Consider the following 18,205-nt stretch of genomic DNA (forward strand, 5'->3'; position numbering starts at 1 on the left):
GGCCAAAACTGTAATACTGAGAGGCTGCTTCTTTCCAGTCTTTGCTCCCATTTAGATGCAGGTGGAAGAAAGTATTCTGGATACAACAATGGAATAGATTTGTCACTAATGAAAGCTGACAATGAGCAGAGTTCTGAATGTCAACTCCTTTGTTGTTACATCAGAGCAGTACAAATTGAAATTCTTACAGTTTGTGACTTACACTAAGGTCAGTTCAGAAAATAGTGTCCTTGGATCTGGGGAGTTGGAAAAAGGCCTTAATAGCTCCTTTGGGTGATCCTCAAACAGAAATACCATGTGTCTGAAGTAGCTGCTGATTAAAAGGGACATGGAGAGCTCAGTGAGCATGTGTTCAGGCCTACACTCTTTTCTAGACATAGAAAAATTAGAAATTGTGCTCTTGGCTGCAGTACCCACTTGTTAGTGGTGCTCAGTAAGGAAAAACAAGCATGAGTGCTTTACCTTGTGTGCCAAGTTTTGAAATGCATTAGAAGTCAGTCTGGACAGCTTGAAATGTCACCTGTACTCCAAGTAATAATGCTTATAAGTTTCATCTGCAAGATTATTTTTATGCTAACGTAATAAAACTCAGAAATGAATACCCCTGCTCCTTGGGAAGGATGTGGTGACTGCAATCTGATGGTTGTATTGCCTTCAGAAATCCTAGGCAGGTTCCTGATTTGCATATGACTTCCAAATAATTCAGTCAGCAACAGAGATGCTGTTAAATATTAGGCCAGGTAATGAGTTTAATTAATAGTGGGTTAGTCTATGTGCATGAATATTCTGTGAAAGAAGAGGTTTAACTTTTGTATGGCTGATACCATGCTCTAAATCTTGTCTGGTGGCTAAAGATTTATTGCTTTTTCCAGAGCTGCTTGTGAATTTATGCAGAGAGGAAGCTTTGAATATACAAGAAAATGGCAGATAATTTCCATCCTTCCCTGGGAGTGAAATGCACAAGTGTTGTTTAACATGCCTAAAACAAACAGGCCACTGAAAATCACCAGCTGGCTCCCACAGACCATTCCATTCTTTAGATGCATCTTTCTGGCTTCTTCAGTCAGCTGTTGGGAATGTTTCATCCACTGCAGTATCCGGGTTTTTTTGGGGTTTCTACTGCATACGCTGTCCAGTGTGCTGTCCTGGTCTGCCTGTACTGATGAGAACCTGTGAAAATACAATGCTGCATACTCAAACTATGTTGTAAAGTGTCTTAAGAGCATGTTAGTCATGTACTGGGTGTAAAATATAGTGAGTAATAAGCAAGATGGAGTTGTAGTTGTGGAATTTTGAAGGTGAAATGGTTAAATATCAGAAAAAAATTGGATCCATGTGGGATTTTTTTAATAGAAGTGAAAACACTTTTTCCTAGTAGTTGGTCAGAACTACTTCTGCTGCTGGAGGAAGGACGTGCCTCAGTATCTTACCCATTGCTTACACCTGCTGACAGTATTCATATTTAAAAGCAAAGAACGTTTTTGCTAAGTTTTCTTATTACACTGTTAGTGCATAATTAATTCCATCTAATATTTCTACAGGGATATATTCAGTGGAACTCGTAAATGACAGCTTGTATGAATGGCATGTTAAACTTCTCAAGTAAGTTATTAAAGCTTTTTCATGTTCTGAACATCTGTTTTACTGTTTCTGCAGAGATTCTTTTGATAAATGAGAATCTCTAGTCAGAGCGTATTAAATAGCGTGTTACAATAGTAGTAGCAGTAGTGGTAATTGTAGCCACTAGATAGTGGCTGTAATTCTGATACACAGAAATGTGTAGGGATGGAGCTATAGTAATTGAGCTGGCAAAAAGACAGACCTGCTTTTCAATGCAAACACTATTTGTGTTACAGTAACTGTCATTACTGTTCAATTCTAAAACTGCTCCAAAATATGCAGCCTCAAATGATAAAAATTTTTTTCAAGTTTCTGCATGGTTTTATTTTTATTAGTTTTTGATGACAGGAATATCCAACTTCTAGTTTCATTCAAGGTGTAAGAAAGAACAGAACTGCCTTAGTGTCTTTAGTTGTTTATTTCTACAGTTAAACAGACACATAGGACTGAAACTTTTAGCTATCACATAAATGTGAGTTATATAACTATATATAACTTGTCTTCTGTCATTGCCTAGTACATAAAATGAAAAGCAGTATGTAACTCACCTTGTTACATCCATAGTCCAATAACTTTAATCCTAGAGGTGCTGGAGTGAAATTATTTCCTGGTAAGAGGATCATCTGCTGTCATCCCTATATAGTACCCTAAAGAAAGGAAGAGCCTATCCAAACTGCTGGGTGGCTGCAAAATCTGGCAATGGATGGAAGAGCTTCCATCAGTTCAGATAGGTCATGGTAGATAGCTATAAGGACAGAGGCTGTTTCAGCACAGACCTGCCTGTAGGAATTGTTGCCTTGTCCTAGGGGTGAGGCTGGTGCAAACTGGGTCACCAGGTGCTGAAATAGTTTTGTTTCCTTCTTAGTGTAATCATGGGCATGTGAAGGTTTTGAGGCTGAAAATGGCAGGAATGACAAATAAGAGAAATCTGTGTCATGTTATAGGAGGCCTTTCCTATCGAGTGCTTCTGTAACCAAGTGCTCAAAGCACTGTGCAGTGATTTGGAACCTCAGTTCAAATACTGTGAACAGGTCTCATTTTCTGCCTTGAGAAAAGAGGAAATGGAATACATGTAGCAAATGCCTTCCAGAATGTCTAAGAGAATAAGTGTTGTTTATTGCGGCAAAAAGTGTCTGGAAACAAGCACACTGTGTGCAGAGTAGCTGAGGGGATAGATGTCAGAGGAAAGAGCCCGTGTGAGGAAGGACCAGTGTTGTTACTAGAACAAGTCCCTTTGAACTGGTCTAGCAAAAGCCATGGTTTGAAATGAGAGATTCCTAAGCACTGGAAGATTTCTTTTCTGAAATAACTTCTTTCTGGTAGGATGGGGACAAATTGCCCAAGTAATTCTGAAAAGAGATCTAGTAACTTCACAGTTTCACCTGTAGCAGACGATTAGATTTAATGGCCTTCAGTCCCTTTAACATCTGCTTTTGGCTTGCTGCAGGTGTTTTTGACTAGTCTCTTCTATTTAAAAGCTGATGGGGTGTCAGAGCTTGGTGGGATTAACCCAGTAGTGTCTGAATTAATGGCCAGGCTGCTCACCACCAGCATTTTGGAACAAAGAGTTGTTGAAATTCTGCTGAGCAGAAGCTGCTGGCTTTAGTCCTTCTGCTGATGCAGATTACTTTTAATAGCTGATGCAGAACTACAATTACATATTCCATAAAGGATTCGCTAACTATGTGCTGAAAACTGGATGACTACAGTCTTCCTGTTTTTCTCCCCTCTTATTTTGAACACAACTGAACTGAAGTTGCTCTTTTCAAATAAACGGCTTACTTTGTGCTGTGTTTAAATAACATGGGGATAGCATGGGGAATGTAGTACATTGCAGCAAGTTTTCATGCTGATCTCGTGGCAAAGTTTTTACTTTGTAAAAGGAGCAAGAATTTCCTACAGTTCACCTTAAACTACAATTTGTAAACTACAAATACATAAAGACTTTAAGAGGAATTACTGTTTACAGGTATTGAAAATATTAACTTCATCCATGATCTCCCCCCTGCTGCTTTTATAGGGTTGATCCTGATAGCCCACTGCATAGTGATCTTCAGGTCTTAAAAGAAAAAGAAGGTGTAGAATACATTTTACTCAACTTCTCTTTTAAGGTAAGTGTCTGTGGGATGAAAAGCTGCAGTTAAAATTGAGGCTTACTATAGAAAGTGACTGAAGTGACCCTCAGCTGTTACTTGGGTAATAATAGATCTGTAGCATAAAAAAAGGGAAGAAAAGAAACCCTAACTTGTAAGTTTGGCACTAAAGCTTCCCAGAAAAATGCTTTTTAGGCAATACTGTGGAAAGGGAATTTTTACAGAACTGAAAAAATTGTATTACTTCAAATCTGATTTGACAAATAAGGCTATTGAAATATTTTTTGGTTGGGAAGCAATGTCACAGTATTTTTCTTAACCTGTTTTTTTATTGTTGTTCTTTTCAGGATAACTTCCCTTTTGATCCTCCCTTTGTGCGAGTGGTGTCTCCTGTGCTCACGGGAGGGTAGGTTTGAGTTGCCCTACAGAAGTTGTGCTTCGTGTTAGAAATGTTACAGCTTGAAAAGCTCTGTGCTTGCCATAACATTTAAGAGCTGACCTCTGTGGGGGGTTAACATCGCTGTTGTAAGGTGTTCCGAGTTTGTGCTTTGAATGGGTCTTGATCCCTGTGTTGCCTTAAGTCTGATGTATAGTCTTAACTGCCTCTCTCTTGCTGGTAACACTGCCATAAAGTTTTTGTTTAAAAATTCCTCAAATGCTAATCCAAAAATACTAAATTTAATTGAAAACATGCTCCAAATGTCAGCTAAAGTGTGTTTGAAGTACTGTCTGTAGCACAGAAACTTGTATATATCCCTGGAGAGAAGACTAAATTCACCTTCCAAGGCTTTTATGCATCTCCTGGTGACAGGAAATGGTACCTGCATTTGAAAATGCAATCTGTGATAGCTGGAGCTGATTCTGATTTGATTTGAAGAGCCATGTATCCTTTTTGAATTCAGTAAATGGTTAGTGCAGTTAAATAGGGTTCATGAGGGGTGCTGCTTTCTCAGAACTAAATGAGCAGAGCCAAACACCAGAAAATTCACTGGATTCTAGTTTTATTGTACTCGGACTTCTTTCTTTGTAGGATGAAAAAAGGGTGGCTTTTCAGTGGTCATTTCCCTCTAAATGCTATATGGACATAGGAGGTTTAAGTGTCTTGATCATAGAGGAGAACACATTTTGGCAGTGGTAAATTCTCTTCCCTCAGTCCAGGTTTTGTGATGCTCAGGTGTTCTGCTGAGTCCCAGTCAGCGCAATGGATGAAGTGTTACTGAAATTAGAAAGTGATTTACAGGAAAAGAGCAAGCAAAGATCTGATTCTCTCATACCATTTATAAGTGCACCTACATTGTTTGAAATGGTGTGAAATTTCTTTACAGAATTAAATTTTGTTGGGTTCTTTTATCTACATGTCAGTGTTATGTATATGTAGAGTAGCCATAAAAAGTAACTTCCCTTTTTCCATGGTCTCTGCAGTTGTGCAGATCAGCTCAGTCAGTGGCTTAAACTAAGTCTAGTTGGCAAACAACTTTTTTTTGTTTCACAGTGCTAATCTTCTTTGCCTAAGTATAACATGGCTAACTAGTTATAATATATTACTGGTTAAAGGGCATTTCGGCTTTATTAACAAAGAATTTAACAAACAAGCTGGCAAGAGCTTAAAGTGCTGTGAGCACTTGCATCTTTTTACTAACTGCCGATGTCAAGTATATTTTCTTTCACATTTGTTTGTAGGTATGTCCTAGGTGGAGGTGCGTTATGCATGGAACTTCTTACTAAACAGGTGAATATGTGCTCTTTTATCTGGATAATAAAACATGCTTTAAAATAGTGAAAATAGGTGCTTCGCTTGGGTTGAAGAATCCCTGTGTGGAATACATTACACACTCCAGAGGAAACATGGTAGAATTAAACCTCAATCCCACAAGATTTGCCTTGTTGATCTTGAGATCTTCTCTTCTGCCTTGGGTGGCTTACAAGAGGAAGAGGCAGGAAATGTGAGCATGTCAATTTGGAATTCTCATGATTTCTATGAGGAAGGCAGTGTGAAAAAGGAGCAAGACACAGTGTTTGCTTTTCTCTTCAACTGCATAAAGTCAGCTCTGGACAAGTGAGGAATACAGAAGATTATAGGCATAGATGATTCATGTAGACAGAGTGATTTTTCTCTTTAAGTAAATGAATGAAGTAACTTACTTGCAGGCTCTGGCAGAAACTCTTGTGAGCTCTGGAAGGTAAAGCAATGCCAGAGATGAGCAAAATTCTTATCGCTTACTGAATTGACTTTGTTAGAAATCAGTCTTTTCTGCTTCTAGGAACAAGAAGTTGTAATTTCTGTTTGACATTGCTGAAAATGTGCCAGTGCTGTAAGGATGGAGCTTTTTTGTTTCTGTCTTGCTGTATTTTGGAAATGTGATAAAGCCTTTTCACTCTTCTTACAAGTTCTTAGTACTAGTACCGTTACATAATTTTACAGATTTTCTGTGAAAAATAAAAGTTAACGGAAAAGAAGTAGTTAAACCTAAAACGGGAGTGCAGAAAAAAAATAATCCCAAAGCACACATTCCAAAATAGATTTGCAAGGTGAGCACAAGCAGCAAGTACATGTTGTATGTTAATATTCCTTTCCTCCTCCAGGGCTGGAGCAGTGCCTACTCAATAGAATCAGTCATCATGCAGATCAATGCCACTTTAGTCAAAGGAAAAGCCAGAGTACAGTTTGGAGCCAATAAGGTAAATGTGCTGTGTTTATCAATTGCACAAATCACTGTTGGGTTTCCTTTTCCTTGCTGACTTGCATAGATGATGTTTAATGACAGAATTGTTATTGCAAATATATTTGCATTTTGAATTGTCTGATGCCCCTATGACTATTTTATTTGCAATTAAGAATTTTTTATGTAATTATGAGCATATGAGGTGGATAAAGCCTTGGGATGGGCGGGGTATTTAAGTAGTTAGGCTTTTGCTATCCTTGTATTGGAAAGGGAGGGAAGGAGGATCAGAATTGGGAGGATTTGGAATTTCTGGTTCTGAGAAGGGAATCTTGAAAGCCAGGAATGTTGTAACATTGTGCATAGCTTTTATTTTTAAGCCCACTGTAGAGTTTCCTTGTAGAACTGTTTCTGAGTCTTGCATATCTAGAGGCAGGTTTTTATGTTAGTTTTTTTCTCCTTTCAGAATCAATATAATCTAGCAAGAGCACAGCAGTCCTATAAGTCACTAGTACAAATACATGAGAAAAATGGTATGTATGTTCTTGCCACTTTGTTCTTGTCTGCACAGCACCTTGGGAACTGGTGTTTGGCCACAGAGAAACTTGAAGTGACAGTGTCTTATTTTGGCTTGGGAAGACCATAAATGGTTTTTGCTTCTTTTCTTCTTGCACTAGAAAGACAGTAGTGCTTAAATAACTTGCTGCAATCATTGCAACTTGTCCAGTGTACTTGAATGTTCTGTGTGTGTTCCTACTGCTTCTTGAAAGGCAGCTCCATTTCACTCTCAGCCAGTTGATCTAGGAACTTTATTGTTACTGCAGCTTTAAGGGCTCTAGATATTGGTAAAGTATCTGCTGGAAGTTTATTCCTTTCCCTGAAAGAATTTGTTTCAATGTGGCAAAAAGCTATTGGAAATAATCATTAAGGAAGAGATAAAGTGGAAAGAAAGACCTGAGACTAAAAAAATACAAGAAGGCCAAGTGAAGTGCACTAGTTGGGAAACTGTGCAGTAGAATAGAGAGACACCTGTTTGGGTTTGGGCTTTTTTAGTCTATTTAAAGTCTCTCTGCTGCATAAAAAAAGTGTACAAATGCTTCAGATCTAACTGAATTTACTGTGGCAGTATGAGAAGCCTGAGGCTTTAAAAGGTTTAAGTAGCTTACATGTTACATAAAGGTAGTCAGCAGAATTGCTACCCTGGTCTTGTGATGAGGGAGTTAGTCCAGTTACCACTTCGTGATGCTTTTTGCTCTGGGTTGGATGCAGTGTTCTCCAGGAATTTGGGTTACTGTGAACGTGTTTCAGTGTGACTGCAGAGAGCACCTCAGCTTCCCTACAGTAAAACGGAACATAACACCTGTACTCTTGGGAGGAAGATCAAAGATAATGACTTTAACATGCTTTCCAATTTTACAATATTTTGATCTTGCCGTAACTGAGTCTTTTGCTCCTTTAGTTTGCTACAAAAGCCAACATGGCTGTCTTTTTACTTCTATCTATGTGCTACAAGTCATCAGTCCTGCCTCAGGAGCTGTATGCAAAACATTCACAGTACTCAGTGCTGTTGTGAAAGGTGTCTTGAGCTTAGAGCTGCTACCTGCTTTCTGGGACAGCACAAATAGGCCCTGTAGTCACTGTACACACAATTAGAGGAAAATTTACAGGAGGGGCTGGGAGAATTAAGATTGGATCTCTGGAGGTTTCTAGAAAAAGCTGTGCACACTTGATCAGGTATGATTCAGCTGCTAAACATGCCAAATTATGTCAGGAGACCAGTTATTCAGCTGACATTTCTGAGCTTATTCAGTAAAATTTGCAGAAGTAGGATAAACCATTCAGTTGCTTGTGCATGCCTAACTGCAGTACACAAAATGGTATTTATGTAAGTGTCCCAGTGCAATCATGTTTGTATTTCTATGCTTTGAGTAGCTTGAAGACTTGGGGGTTTTACCTCTCTTCTACTAAGTTTGGTTAGAGCAATATTCCTCCTTCAGCAGCTTCCTCTTGCTGCTGTTCAGCTGGTCCAGCTCAGGATAGCTGCTGCCACAAAAATCTGTGTTTGCACACCCAAATACTGGGTCTGATCCTGGAATGTGCCACATGATTTGTCTCCTACCGCTGACTACTAGCGTTTAGGATGCTGAGTCTCACTGAGCTGGCCTGCTTTAAGAGGGAAGGAATGAGCCAGGTTAGGCTTCCATCTCCCACAGATAAAGAGTAGGATGGTCTGGACACAGCAATCCTGGTACCTAATGTGTCTCTGTTCTCCACAGGCTGGTACACTCCTCCAAAAGAAGATGGCTAATGCTGAGGACTGTTGTATACCTGGACCAATGTCAACAAAACAAGCTCTTTTTTATGTTTTCCAGCACACAGACTCAAGCTATGAGTGCCCCTATAACAGCTGTACTGAGGACTTTAGCTATTAGATAAGTTAGTGGATAATCTGTCAACTGACACGTACAGTATAAGTGACAGCCTTACCATTCCGCTCTTAGGTATCTGGACTGAGCAGTTTGGGCCTTTACCATATTTGTTCTTATGGATTAAGCATATTTGGGCCATGCCCTCCCTTCTCCCTTTTTTTATTTGAAAGCATAAACTCTCCTTGCAGCAGGCTATCAACTTACTAAAGATCATTCAATAGGAGTGAGTTGTTCACACACTTCTGTGTATTTCTTACCTTTTGCAACATGCAGACTGCAGAGACTTGCGTTGTATTGTTTCATTTAAAGCCAAGAAGTTTAATACATGTTTAATACTGTTTTAGGAAATGTCAGGTCTTGCAAATCACAGTAGTTTTTCTGGTCTAAAATGACAGCGTTTGTAGTATTTCCAAATTAATGATATAGGAAAAACACATGTATGTTAAGTCATTAAACATCTTTCATGGCTGTATGAGAATATGAACTGTTTATTGGAAAAGATGCTCTTTGTTTAGATTATCTTAATTTTTTGGTTTGGTTTTTTCTTTTTTTTTTTTGGTTTTGTTTTGGTTTTTTGTTTTTATGCAGAGCAAGGCTGTGCCAATAAAACCTTGTAACTAGTCACTTCCACTGGGGCATCAGAACTTGCTGGGCTGTTCCTGCTACTTGTTGGCTCAACCTCCTTAACAAGAAGAGCCACAGTATGAAGCTTGAAGTTATTTAAAATACTAAAAACCTTTTTAGGTGTTCCATTTTATTAACGGGTTGTTGCAATCATTTGTAAACTAATGAACTTATAAAGTGATTGGCACAAATTGAAATGAAAGTCCTTGAATGAAAATTTTTATATAAAAGCTACAATAAAGTACAAAAACATGTCATCCAATTCAGAGGTGTAAGAAATGCTGCCATAGTCATGACGGCGGTTTTGTTATTGAAGGACTAATGGGAACTGTTCTTTATTTGGAGATGAAGCTGGGTCTGTGTACTTACACAATTTCATTGCCTTACCGGAATCGACTCTATTTTGGTTGTAGTACTAGTCATTAGGCCTGTGCACCCCTCGGGGCCGAGCTAAGGGTGTGTTCCATGGATTAAGCACTTTCAGAAGTGCAGAAGCATGTTTTTGTAATGTTGTTTTTTGTTTGGTTTTTTTTTTTTTTAGTTGACTATCGAACTTGTGCTATTTTCTCTGTCAGGCACCCGCGGGTCCTTGTGCATTTGCTTCTAGATCCAGTTTTTAGCTCGAAAGAAACGATGGGAGAGGTTTGGCCCCGCTTCCAGTGCGTGTTGTCCCTGGTGCGCTGGGTGGCAGCCGGGGCTGTGCCGCTGTCCGGGCGCAGGGGGGCTGGGGGCGGCCCTGGCCTCCGCCCTTCGGCGCATGCTTCGGATTGGGTTCCATTTCTTCTGGCAGAGTTCCTTGGCAATGTACAGTAATTTGTAAACTTGCATCAAGTTTATGAATAAAAAGCATTTTACGAAGCGCTGTGTCCGTGCTGGGGCCCGGGGCGCGAGGGGCGGGGGTGAGGTGAGACCGGCGTGGGTCCTCCCCGCCGCCAGGCGGCGCCAGTGTGGCGGCCTGTGCCCGCGCGTGCTGACCGGAAGTTGCCTCAGGCGCGGTGGCGTGCGGGTGACGCAGGGCGCCGGAGTCGCGGCGGGGCCGGGGAGGCGACCGGGCCATGGAATCCGCGGCCAAGGGCGGCTTCGTCCTCGCCAACCTCGCCGAGGTGGTGGAGCGCGTCCTCGGCTTCCTGCCCACCAAGGCGCTGCTGCGCGCCGCCTGGTAAGGGCGGGGCCTGGAGCCGTGGGGTGGGCGGCGGCCGGCTCCGGTTCGCGGGGGCGGTGCGGCCGACGCGGTGTATCCGTGTTGTGTTGCAGCGTATGCCGGCTATGGAGGGAGTGCGCACGGCGGACGCTGCGGACGCGGCAGCGAATCGCGTGGGTGTCGGCGCTGGAGCCGGGCCCCGCCGAAAGCCACGCGCTGGTGCGCGCGCTGGCCCGCGAGCTGGAGGTGAGGAGGGGGCGCGAGGGGCGGCCTGAGGGGGCGCGAGCTCAGTGCCTTCGTTTAAACGCTTAACGCGCTTCTTCCCACCGCCTGGCAAAAGGGGCGTGCTCGGAGGCGTAGGTGGTTTTGACAGTTCCAAGTGTTGCGTGTTAATACACTGATCAAAACGCTGAGGATTTGCAGTTCAGGGCACATCTGTTCATCTTGGCAATCTTGTTAAGAGCTAAACCCTTATAGGCTGGGAGACTCAGGGGAAACACTGCAGGATTTCTCTGGCAGGATTCCTTTCCAGTGTTAACCTGATGCTGGGTCTTCACTGCACAGAGATTCTTGTCAGGGTCTTAAGCAGTAGACAGATCAGTGTTAAACCAACTGGGACAAAAAAGGCCCGAAGTGCCTCTACACTGTTTCCCAGTATCAGCACTGGTGAATAGCAGAAGCCGACAACCATAAATGCAAGGAGTTTCGATAGTGCTAAAAGACGAAGCAGAGTCATGGGACCGGTCTGTAGAGCTGTTCTTGCTCGTTTGAGGTTTGGGTCAGCTCCCTGCCTGTGCTGTCAATTCATTAGGTAAATCTGGGCACTTCTGAGGCTAACGAGAGGTTGTCTGTTGGCTGACAGGAGCCTGGTGAGGGGGTAGGGGACCACCGTGGGCTGCTGGTGGAGCGAGAGCAGTTTCTCCTTGGTTTCTGCCCCCATTTTCCCTCCACTCCGTTTCGTCCCGTGTACTCTTCCTCCTGTGTCTTTGCAGAAGGTGCACGTGCTGCCCCAGACCGTGCTCTACATAGCTGATGCGGAGACGTTCAGCGGGCACGAGGAGTGTCACGAGCAAAAGAAAGGTAAAGCCTGGACCTAACTCACCCCCACTTCAAGATACACATGGGATGTAAGTAGAGCACAGTCAGCTGAAAGGGAATTTTCTGAGTTTTGGTTTCAGTGGAAAGTAAATCTGCAGAAACTACGACCACGTAGTGTTGCATTTGTGGTACGAAGCAGCTCACAGATCTGTGTTAATGTGCACAGATGGGTTCCTTTCCCTTCTGTGGAGGACACTGAGTGTGTTTGCCTGCCCGTAGCCCTGTGCTCTCAGAGGGCAGCAGCACAAACCTGCGTGCTATTACCAGGGCGGCCACTGATGGGCACCATTGGTTAAACAGGACGGGGTTGGCTGTGTGATTTGCTCAGAACACATTTTTACTGCTCTCTGATGGTTTGTTTCGGTCTCTTCTTCTAACAGCCAGAAAAAGAAACAGTAAAGAAACAGCACTTGCACTTGAAAAGTTGTTACCAAAGCGATGTCAGGTTCTTGGACTGGTCACCCCAGGGATTGTAGGTAGGAGTGAAATGTGTGGGTTTTTGAAAGATCAGCTTGAAGGTGTCGTCTCCCACCTTGTTCAGTACTGGCTTCAGTTTTGAGGAGTTCAGTGTCACTGCTAAGTGACATGGCGCTTACTTCATGTATTGCAGTTATAATTAAAAAGGTTGATTTAATTCGGCAGGCAGCTTTCCCTGGCACCTTAATGTACTTGCTGAATGTTGCTTGGATTTATGTATATGTTTCAGTCATATTGTGACTAACTGTACAGGGCATCCTGGTATATACCTATTTGTAATGGTCTAGCAGGAGGCATATGCAGTAACTGGAAAATTCACAGCCCCCTTGGCAGGCTTTTTCTCATGCTTCACTCTTTTATCATTAGAAAGTTGGTTTTTTTATAGTTTCTCACCTTAAATCCACTTCCCACATCATAAGTAAGGTATTTGATCATTACTACCATATTTTAATAATACATTCCCAATTTTTGTGTCAGTTTGCTTTATACTGTCATCACATGCTTATAGGGCACCTTAAAAACTTGAGTATGTCTGTGTGCCTGCAGAAGTTGGCAGGAAGGCTTGTATTGCACTGTTCTTGTTTTCCTAATGTTTCATATCCGGTGTGTTTGGGGAAATATGTGTAAATATATCCATGTCTCCTTGTCAAAACTGACTTCAGCCTGATCCATAGGCAGCAGGACTTAAACATGTTTCATCTTTCCAAAACATTAACAAAAAAATCACACCAGTTTGCAATTAGATAAGTTGTTATGGAAATAGATTGTCATGTTTTATATTACCTGAGCTGTTCAACCTGTTTCTACCCATGTTACAGTGTAAATGAAAGTGTTAGAATCCCTGAACACAAGATGCTTGGTTTTGTCTCTGTAGTTACCCCGATGGGTTCGAGTAGCAATCAGCCTCAAGAAATTGAAGAGGGCGAAGCTGGGTTTGCTCTGTTGTTTCCCAAAATTGATGGGGTGAAAATTCATACCTTCCATTTTTCTAAAGACATGAAGAACAGGGTCTTTGATGAAAGTAAATTTGCTGAAGCAGGTATGTCATTTTTCTCTCCTTTACATGGGCTTTTGTGAGGTGCTGTGCTGTTCTCTGAGGTGCCAGACTGGAGTTCTGCATAGAACTGGCAGCTTCTGTACTGGCTCCAAGAGCTCTGTGGCTCTGTGGGGCTACAGCTGGTAACTGCATCTCTGCTCCTCCCAGTCTCTGGAGTACTAAGGTTAAGTTATCCTGAGTATCAGTTTCCAGTTACCTCAGTTACGTTTCAAGCAGAGCTGTTCAGAGAGAGGTGTGATGTATTATTTGAGGAGAAACTAGGATGGTTGGACTTCAGAGATCAGGATTTAAAAATAAGAGGATCGGTGTTTGTTTTTGTTTGTAGGTCTGAAGAATAACCCAGATCTTCGTGTTGTTCTTCTGTTTGGCTACAACTCCTGGAAGACTGGAGCTACTCGATTTCTTCATCAAATAGTCAATCCATTGAATGAGAAAAGTATCATCCTGGCTGGGGGACAAGTGGAGAGCTTTACATCACTGACCTCTGAGAAGTAGGTATTTTTTTTGAGGTAAATGATTAAAAAGATTTAAAGTGAGAGAAACATTGCAGATCCATAGCATTCTAGTCGTATTGGAAATGCCCTTTACCAGCAGTAAAATAATAATTTCTTAAAGGGAAAAGTGTCCTGACTGCTACATTATGATTAGCCAGAAAAGCTGGAAGCTTTGTATGGCTGTGTTACAATTTGGATTCTGGAAACCCAGCTAGGAGAAACCCACTGAAAAGGGAGATTTCCAGCTTCAGGTACCTTTGTGTATTTATTGCAGTCAGCATTTCGTCTCTGGAGTACAGGTAAATGAGTCCCCATTGCGATGGAGCCCAGGATGTGAACATGTGTTTGTCTATCTGCCTCGGTTTAGCTCACAGCACGGAGCTGCCTCGGTTTAGCTCACAGCACACACAGTGGGGCTGTGCCCCAGGAGCTCACCTGATCCACTGTGGTGGCTGAAGGACGTGGCACTCCGTCCTCTGGAGCACAGTGCAGCCATGCCCATAGGCTCCTCTCATGCCGTTGGAGGTCTGGAGTCCATACTAATACCAACATTTTTTTTGCATCTGATTTTGCCAGCTGCACCATTGCCCCAGATAAGAGAGCTGACCTTAAATAAAGTCACTGCAGATAAAGGTTAAGTACGTAACTACTTAACCACGTGTGTCCTGGCCAACCAGTTTAAAGCGAAATGAATCCAAAACCTTTACTGACTTGACTTTACTGACTGCTGTCCTGCTTCCATGTATAAATCCTGAGTGCCTTTGCTTGTCTTAACGGATGGTTTAGTTGGAATTGCAGAGCTGTGACATACACAAACTGCTGAATTTGGCATGTGTGGAACAAGTTTATGCTTAATAGCCAGTAATGGATGTGGAAGATTTTCACTGTGAAAGGTTGTTACAAAAAAACATTGCTAAAATGTGAAGTCTTTGGTTTGCTTTTAACTCTGGATGGTATCAGAATCACAATATTGGCTGCTTTGAACCTACGTCTGCTGCAGCAGCAGTTCAGTCAGGCGAGAAGTGGTCTCCCCAAAACGTTCTCTAACTTGATGCCTGTTGCCTTTCAGTAACCATGCCCAGCCCGGTGATGCCTGCGGTGTGGTTGGGTTGGCTTTCAGCGGTCCGCAGATCCAGAGTGCCACTGTCCTGTTAGACCAGGATGTGGCTGATGAGAGGACAGCAGAAGCAGCCATGCAACGTCTCAAAGCAGCAAACATCCCCGAGCACAACACCATTGGGTTCATGTTTGCGTGTGTTGGCAGAGGATATCGGCATTACAAAACCAAAAGGAATATGGAAGCAGATGCATTTAGGAAGTTTTTTCCAAACGTACCCCTCTTTGGCTTTTTTGGACATGGGGAAATAGGATGTGATCGAATAGTTACTGGGAATTTCGTATTAAGAGAATGTAATGACATAAAGGATGACCTGCTTCACGGTTATACTACCGTTATGACTCTTATTCACCTGGGTTCAACTAAAGCAAACCAAGCATAAGTAAGGTTTAATGCTTCAGTGAGCTGTTTGTTTCATTCCAGAGAGCTGAGAAGTCTGGAAGAGTGGACATCTTGCAGTCAAAGCCCCTTCCAAAATGTAAACATCATTTTGGTAATAATATCGAGTCTTGTAGTTGCAATAGAGTTTACTATAATATCTGTGAGAAAGCCTTGCATCTTGTGTAATCCCCTGTACACACCAGAATTGCAGGAAATTATATTTGATGGAATTCTGCAGTTGAAGAAAGCCTTTTTCTTCCAAAATGAAAATGGTTTCTACAAATCATAGAATATGCTGAATTGGAAGGGACCCATCAGGAGTATTGAGTTCCAACTCTTGGCCCTGAACAGGACACCCCAAGAATCCCACCAGGTACTTGAGAGTGTTGTCCAAACGCCTCTTGAGCTCAGGCAGGGCTTGGTGCTCTGACCACTTTCCTGGGGAGCCGGTTCCAGTGCCCAGCTACTCTCTGGCTGAAAAACTTTTTCCTGATACCCAACCTAAACCTCCCTGACTCAGCTTCGTGCTGTTTCCTCGAGGCCCGTCACTGGTCATGAGAGTGGAGAGATGTTGAAGACTGCAATGAGGTCTCCCCACAGTCTCCTCTTCTCCCGGCTGAGGAAACCTAGTGTCCTCAGCCACTCCTCATAAGGCTTCCCCTCTCACTTCCTCATGGCCCTCCTTTGGACCCTCTCTAAAGCTTAATGTCTTTTTTATATGGAGGTGTCCAAAACTAGCCCCAGGACTGGAGACTGCCCCAGCACAGAGCAAAGCAGGACAATCCCCTCCCTGGCCTGGCTGGCGATGCTGGACCTGATGCACCCCAGGACATGTTTGGCCCTCCTGGCTGCCAGGGCACTGCTGACTCATATCCAGCTTACCATTGACCAGGACCCCTCGGTCCCTTCCCACAGCTGCCCTCCCCCCTCCTGTTCCCCAGTCCATACACACAACCAGGGTTGCCCTGTCCCAGGTACATCCAGCACTCGTCCTTGTTAAATTTCATATGGTTGGTGATTGCCCATCTCTCTTGGTCGAGGTCTCTGCAGGGCCTCTGTCCTTGAGGGAGTTGACAGCTCCTCCCAATTTAGTGTCAATGGCAAACCCAAATGTAAAAAGAAACAGTTCTTTGATGTGCTCTATTTACGTATGTAAAGCACTCTAGGAAAACTAGTGATGCATTAAATCTCCCATTTCCTGGATTTTATTTCTAGAGAGGTGTACAACTTTGCCAGAGTCCTATTTACAGAACTGAACAGTTTTACTAGATAAAATCAATTAAAAATTTTAGAGAAAAGTAACAAAGTACTTGTTAAATAAAGATAGAAGTATGTCAAAGTACCTTGCCTTCTATTCTTAGAGAAAAAGCTCTGATTTAAAGATGTTGTCCAGGTAAGAGTTTAACTGGGCTCATTATCTTGAACTGAATTTCAGTTGTCTTAACTGTGTGGTTTAGAATATAGTGGTTGCCTCTTCTCTTGTAGCATGATCACAGTGTTTTAAATCCAGAGTACTTAGAAATAAGTCTATCTTTAAGTTTCTTTTTAAAGTTTTTTGCTCTTAAATTTGGAATTGTGGGGTTCACAGGATCTGGCTGTGTTATATTTATATAGAGACTTTAAACAAGACTTGTGCTTTTGCATGTTTTTCCTATGCTTTTACATCAGTCACCTGTTTTGATTGCTGCAGCTGGCATGCAGTATCAAATAAATTCGGCATAGTCTCAGTATAGCTAATAATATATTTGCTGCTTTTTAAATTCTTTCTTCCCTTTTTTTTCACTTAGTAATAGAATGACAAGAAAATAAGATCAATTTTGCACCATATCACCAAATTTCTAAATGCAAAATCAGGCAGCTGGGCCATTTTCAGTGTAGTAAAAATAAAATACTTACCTGTATGTTGTACAAAAAAGTAACTTTTTTTTTGCTTTAAATGCACTAAGAAAGACATCAGTTAGCAACTTGGTGCCCATGTCTAGTTAAAACTTCGTGAACTTGGCCTGACAAGCTAAGGTAGGGGTGTATCTGTCCTGAGACTTACCTGTTGGTGTCAGTGTGTGCTGAGCGCAGACAGCACTTCCCCTGGCTGTATTGATGATGGGGTTTTTTAATTAGAAGATGGGATGAGCTGTGAACTCCCAGTGGCCATCTGTGGATGGGAGATTAGTAAGTGTGGGTGTGACTTGGACAACATTCAGTTACTTCATTTAGAAGGAAAGGTATCTGAAAATGGAGTATGGTTGAATTTTCAGAGAAGCCCCTTGGTGGGAGGTGACTGTGTTATTTTAGCATAACCAGAATGTCACATTTGGCCCTTGGAGACTGCATAACCTTCAGGTTTACCAGGACAGAAAGGAAATGTTTCATTTCTGTAATGCAGATGGGATTCCTGGTGCTGTTAGCCATGCTAACCAGCCTAGGAAGGTTAACTGGTTGCTGTATTAGAATAGGTGAAGTGTGATCAACCACGTGTACTCAATAACAGTGCAGACTCGGCCAGAACGTCAGAGAAGCTGATGGCGAGCTCAGACAATGGTGCAGCTAAACCAGAACCGACAGGGTGGTCTGCAGGGCATAGTCAGCAGGTCCTACAGCTGAGGAAACTTCAGAGGTAAACATAGTAAAGAAAAGGGGTGGAGGAGTTGGGGAGGGGGGTCTGCATCAGAACCAGGAATCCTTCTCTCCAGCATCAACAAGTGTGGGGATGAACCCAAAAGACCCTAGAACCATGCACATGGCTGGAACCCCTACACTGTCTGTCCCAGGACACATCATGCCTTCCATGTGACAGGCAGGTGGTGTAAATGATAAAATTGCAACATCTGTGATTAAAGTGTTTTGCTATCCAAATTCATTTTGCCTCCATGCTGTTACTTGCTCTTAAACCACAACACCTCCTGAGAGAACCCAAAATATATTTGCTTACAAGGTGCATGTACCAAAAGGCAGAAATAATTGATAGAAAGTTTTGCAGTGCCAAAATTTATACTTCTGTCACTCAAGCAAGCACG

The 18,205-nt window shown here is 42.4% G+C and overlaps 2 protein-coding genes across 3 annotated transcripts in view; both read left to right on the top strand.

Annotated features, from left to right (window-relative positions):
• UBE2Q2 (ubiquitin conjugating enzyme E2 Q2) overlaps nt 1–10,284 on the top strand; it is a 46,541-nt gene extending 36,257 nt beyond the window's left edge. For both annotated transcript variants that reach the window (XM_039557535.1, XM_010412339.3), the window contains exons 7-13: nt 1,542–1,602; nt 3,641–3,731; nt 4,061–4,119; nt 5,394–5,442; nt 6,297–6,392; nt 6,840–6,906; nt 8,650–10,284. In XM_039557535.1, coding sequence (XP_039413469.1) covers nt 1,542–1,602; nt 3,641–3,731; nt 4,061–4,119; nt 5,394–5,442; nt 6,297–6,392; nt 6,840–6,906; nt 8,650–8,681 — 455 coding nt within the window. In that variant the 3' untranslated portion in view covers nt 8,682–10,284. The remainder of the gene's footprint in view (nt 1–1,541; nt 1,603–3,640; nt 3,732–4,060; nt 4,120–5,393; nt 5,443–6,296; nt 6,393–6,839; nt 6,907–8,649) is intronic.
• A 135-nt stretch (nt 10,285–10,419) lies between these two features.
• Nucleotides 10,420–18,048, top strand: FBXO22 (F-box protein 22). Its single transcript, XM_039557830.1, has 7 exons — nt 10,420–10,585; nt 10,681–10,813; nt 11,560–11,647; nt 12,046–12,141; nt 13,017–13,181; nt 13,525–13,690; nt 14,763–18,048. Exons 1-7 carry the CDS (start codon nt 10,482–10,484, stop codon nt 15,190–15,192), a joined length of 1,182 nt encoding a protein of 393 aa, XP_039413764.1. The 5' UTR covers nt 10,420–10,481; the 3' UTR covers nt 15,193–18,048.
• Nucleotides 18,049–18,205: the final 157 nt, after the last annotated feature.

Source organism: Corvus cornix, chromosome 10 (genome assembly GCF_000738735.6).
Source record: "Corvus cornix cornix isolate S_Up_H32 chromosome 10, ASM73873v5, whole genome shotgun sequence".
In the NCBI taxonomy this organism is placed as follows: domain Eukaryota; kingdom Metazoa; phylum Chordata; class Aves; order Passeriformes; family Corvidae; genus Corvus; species Corvus cornix.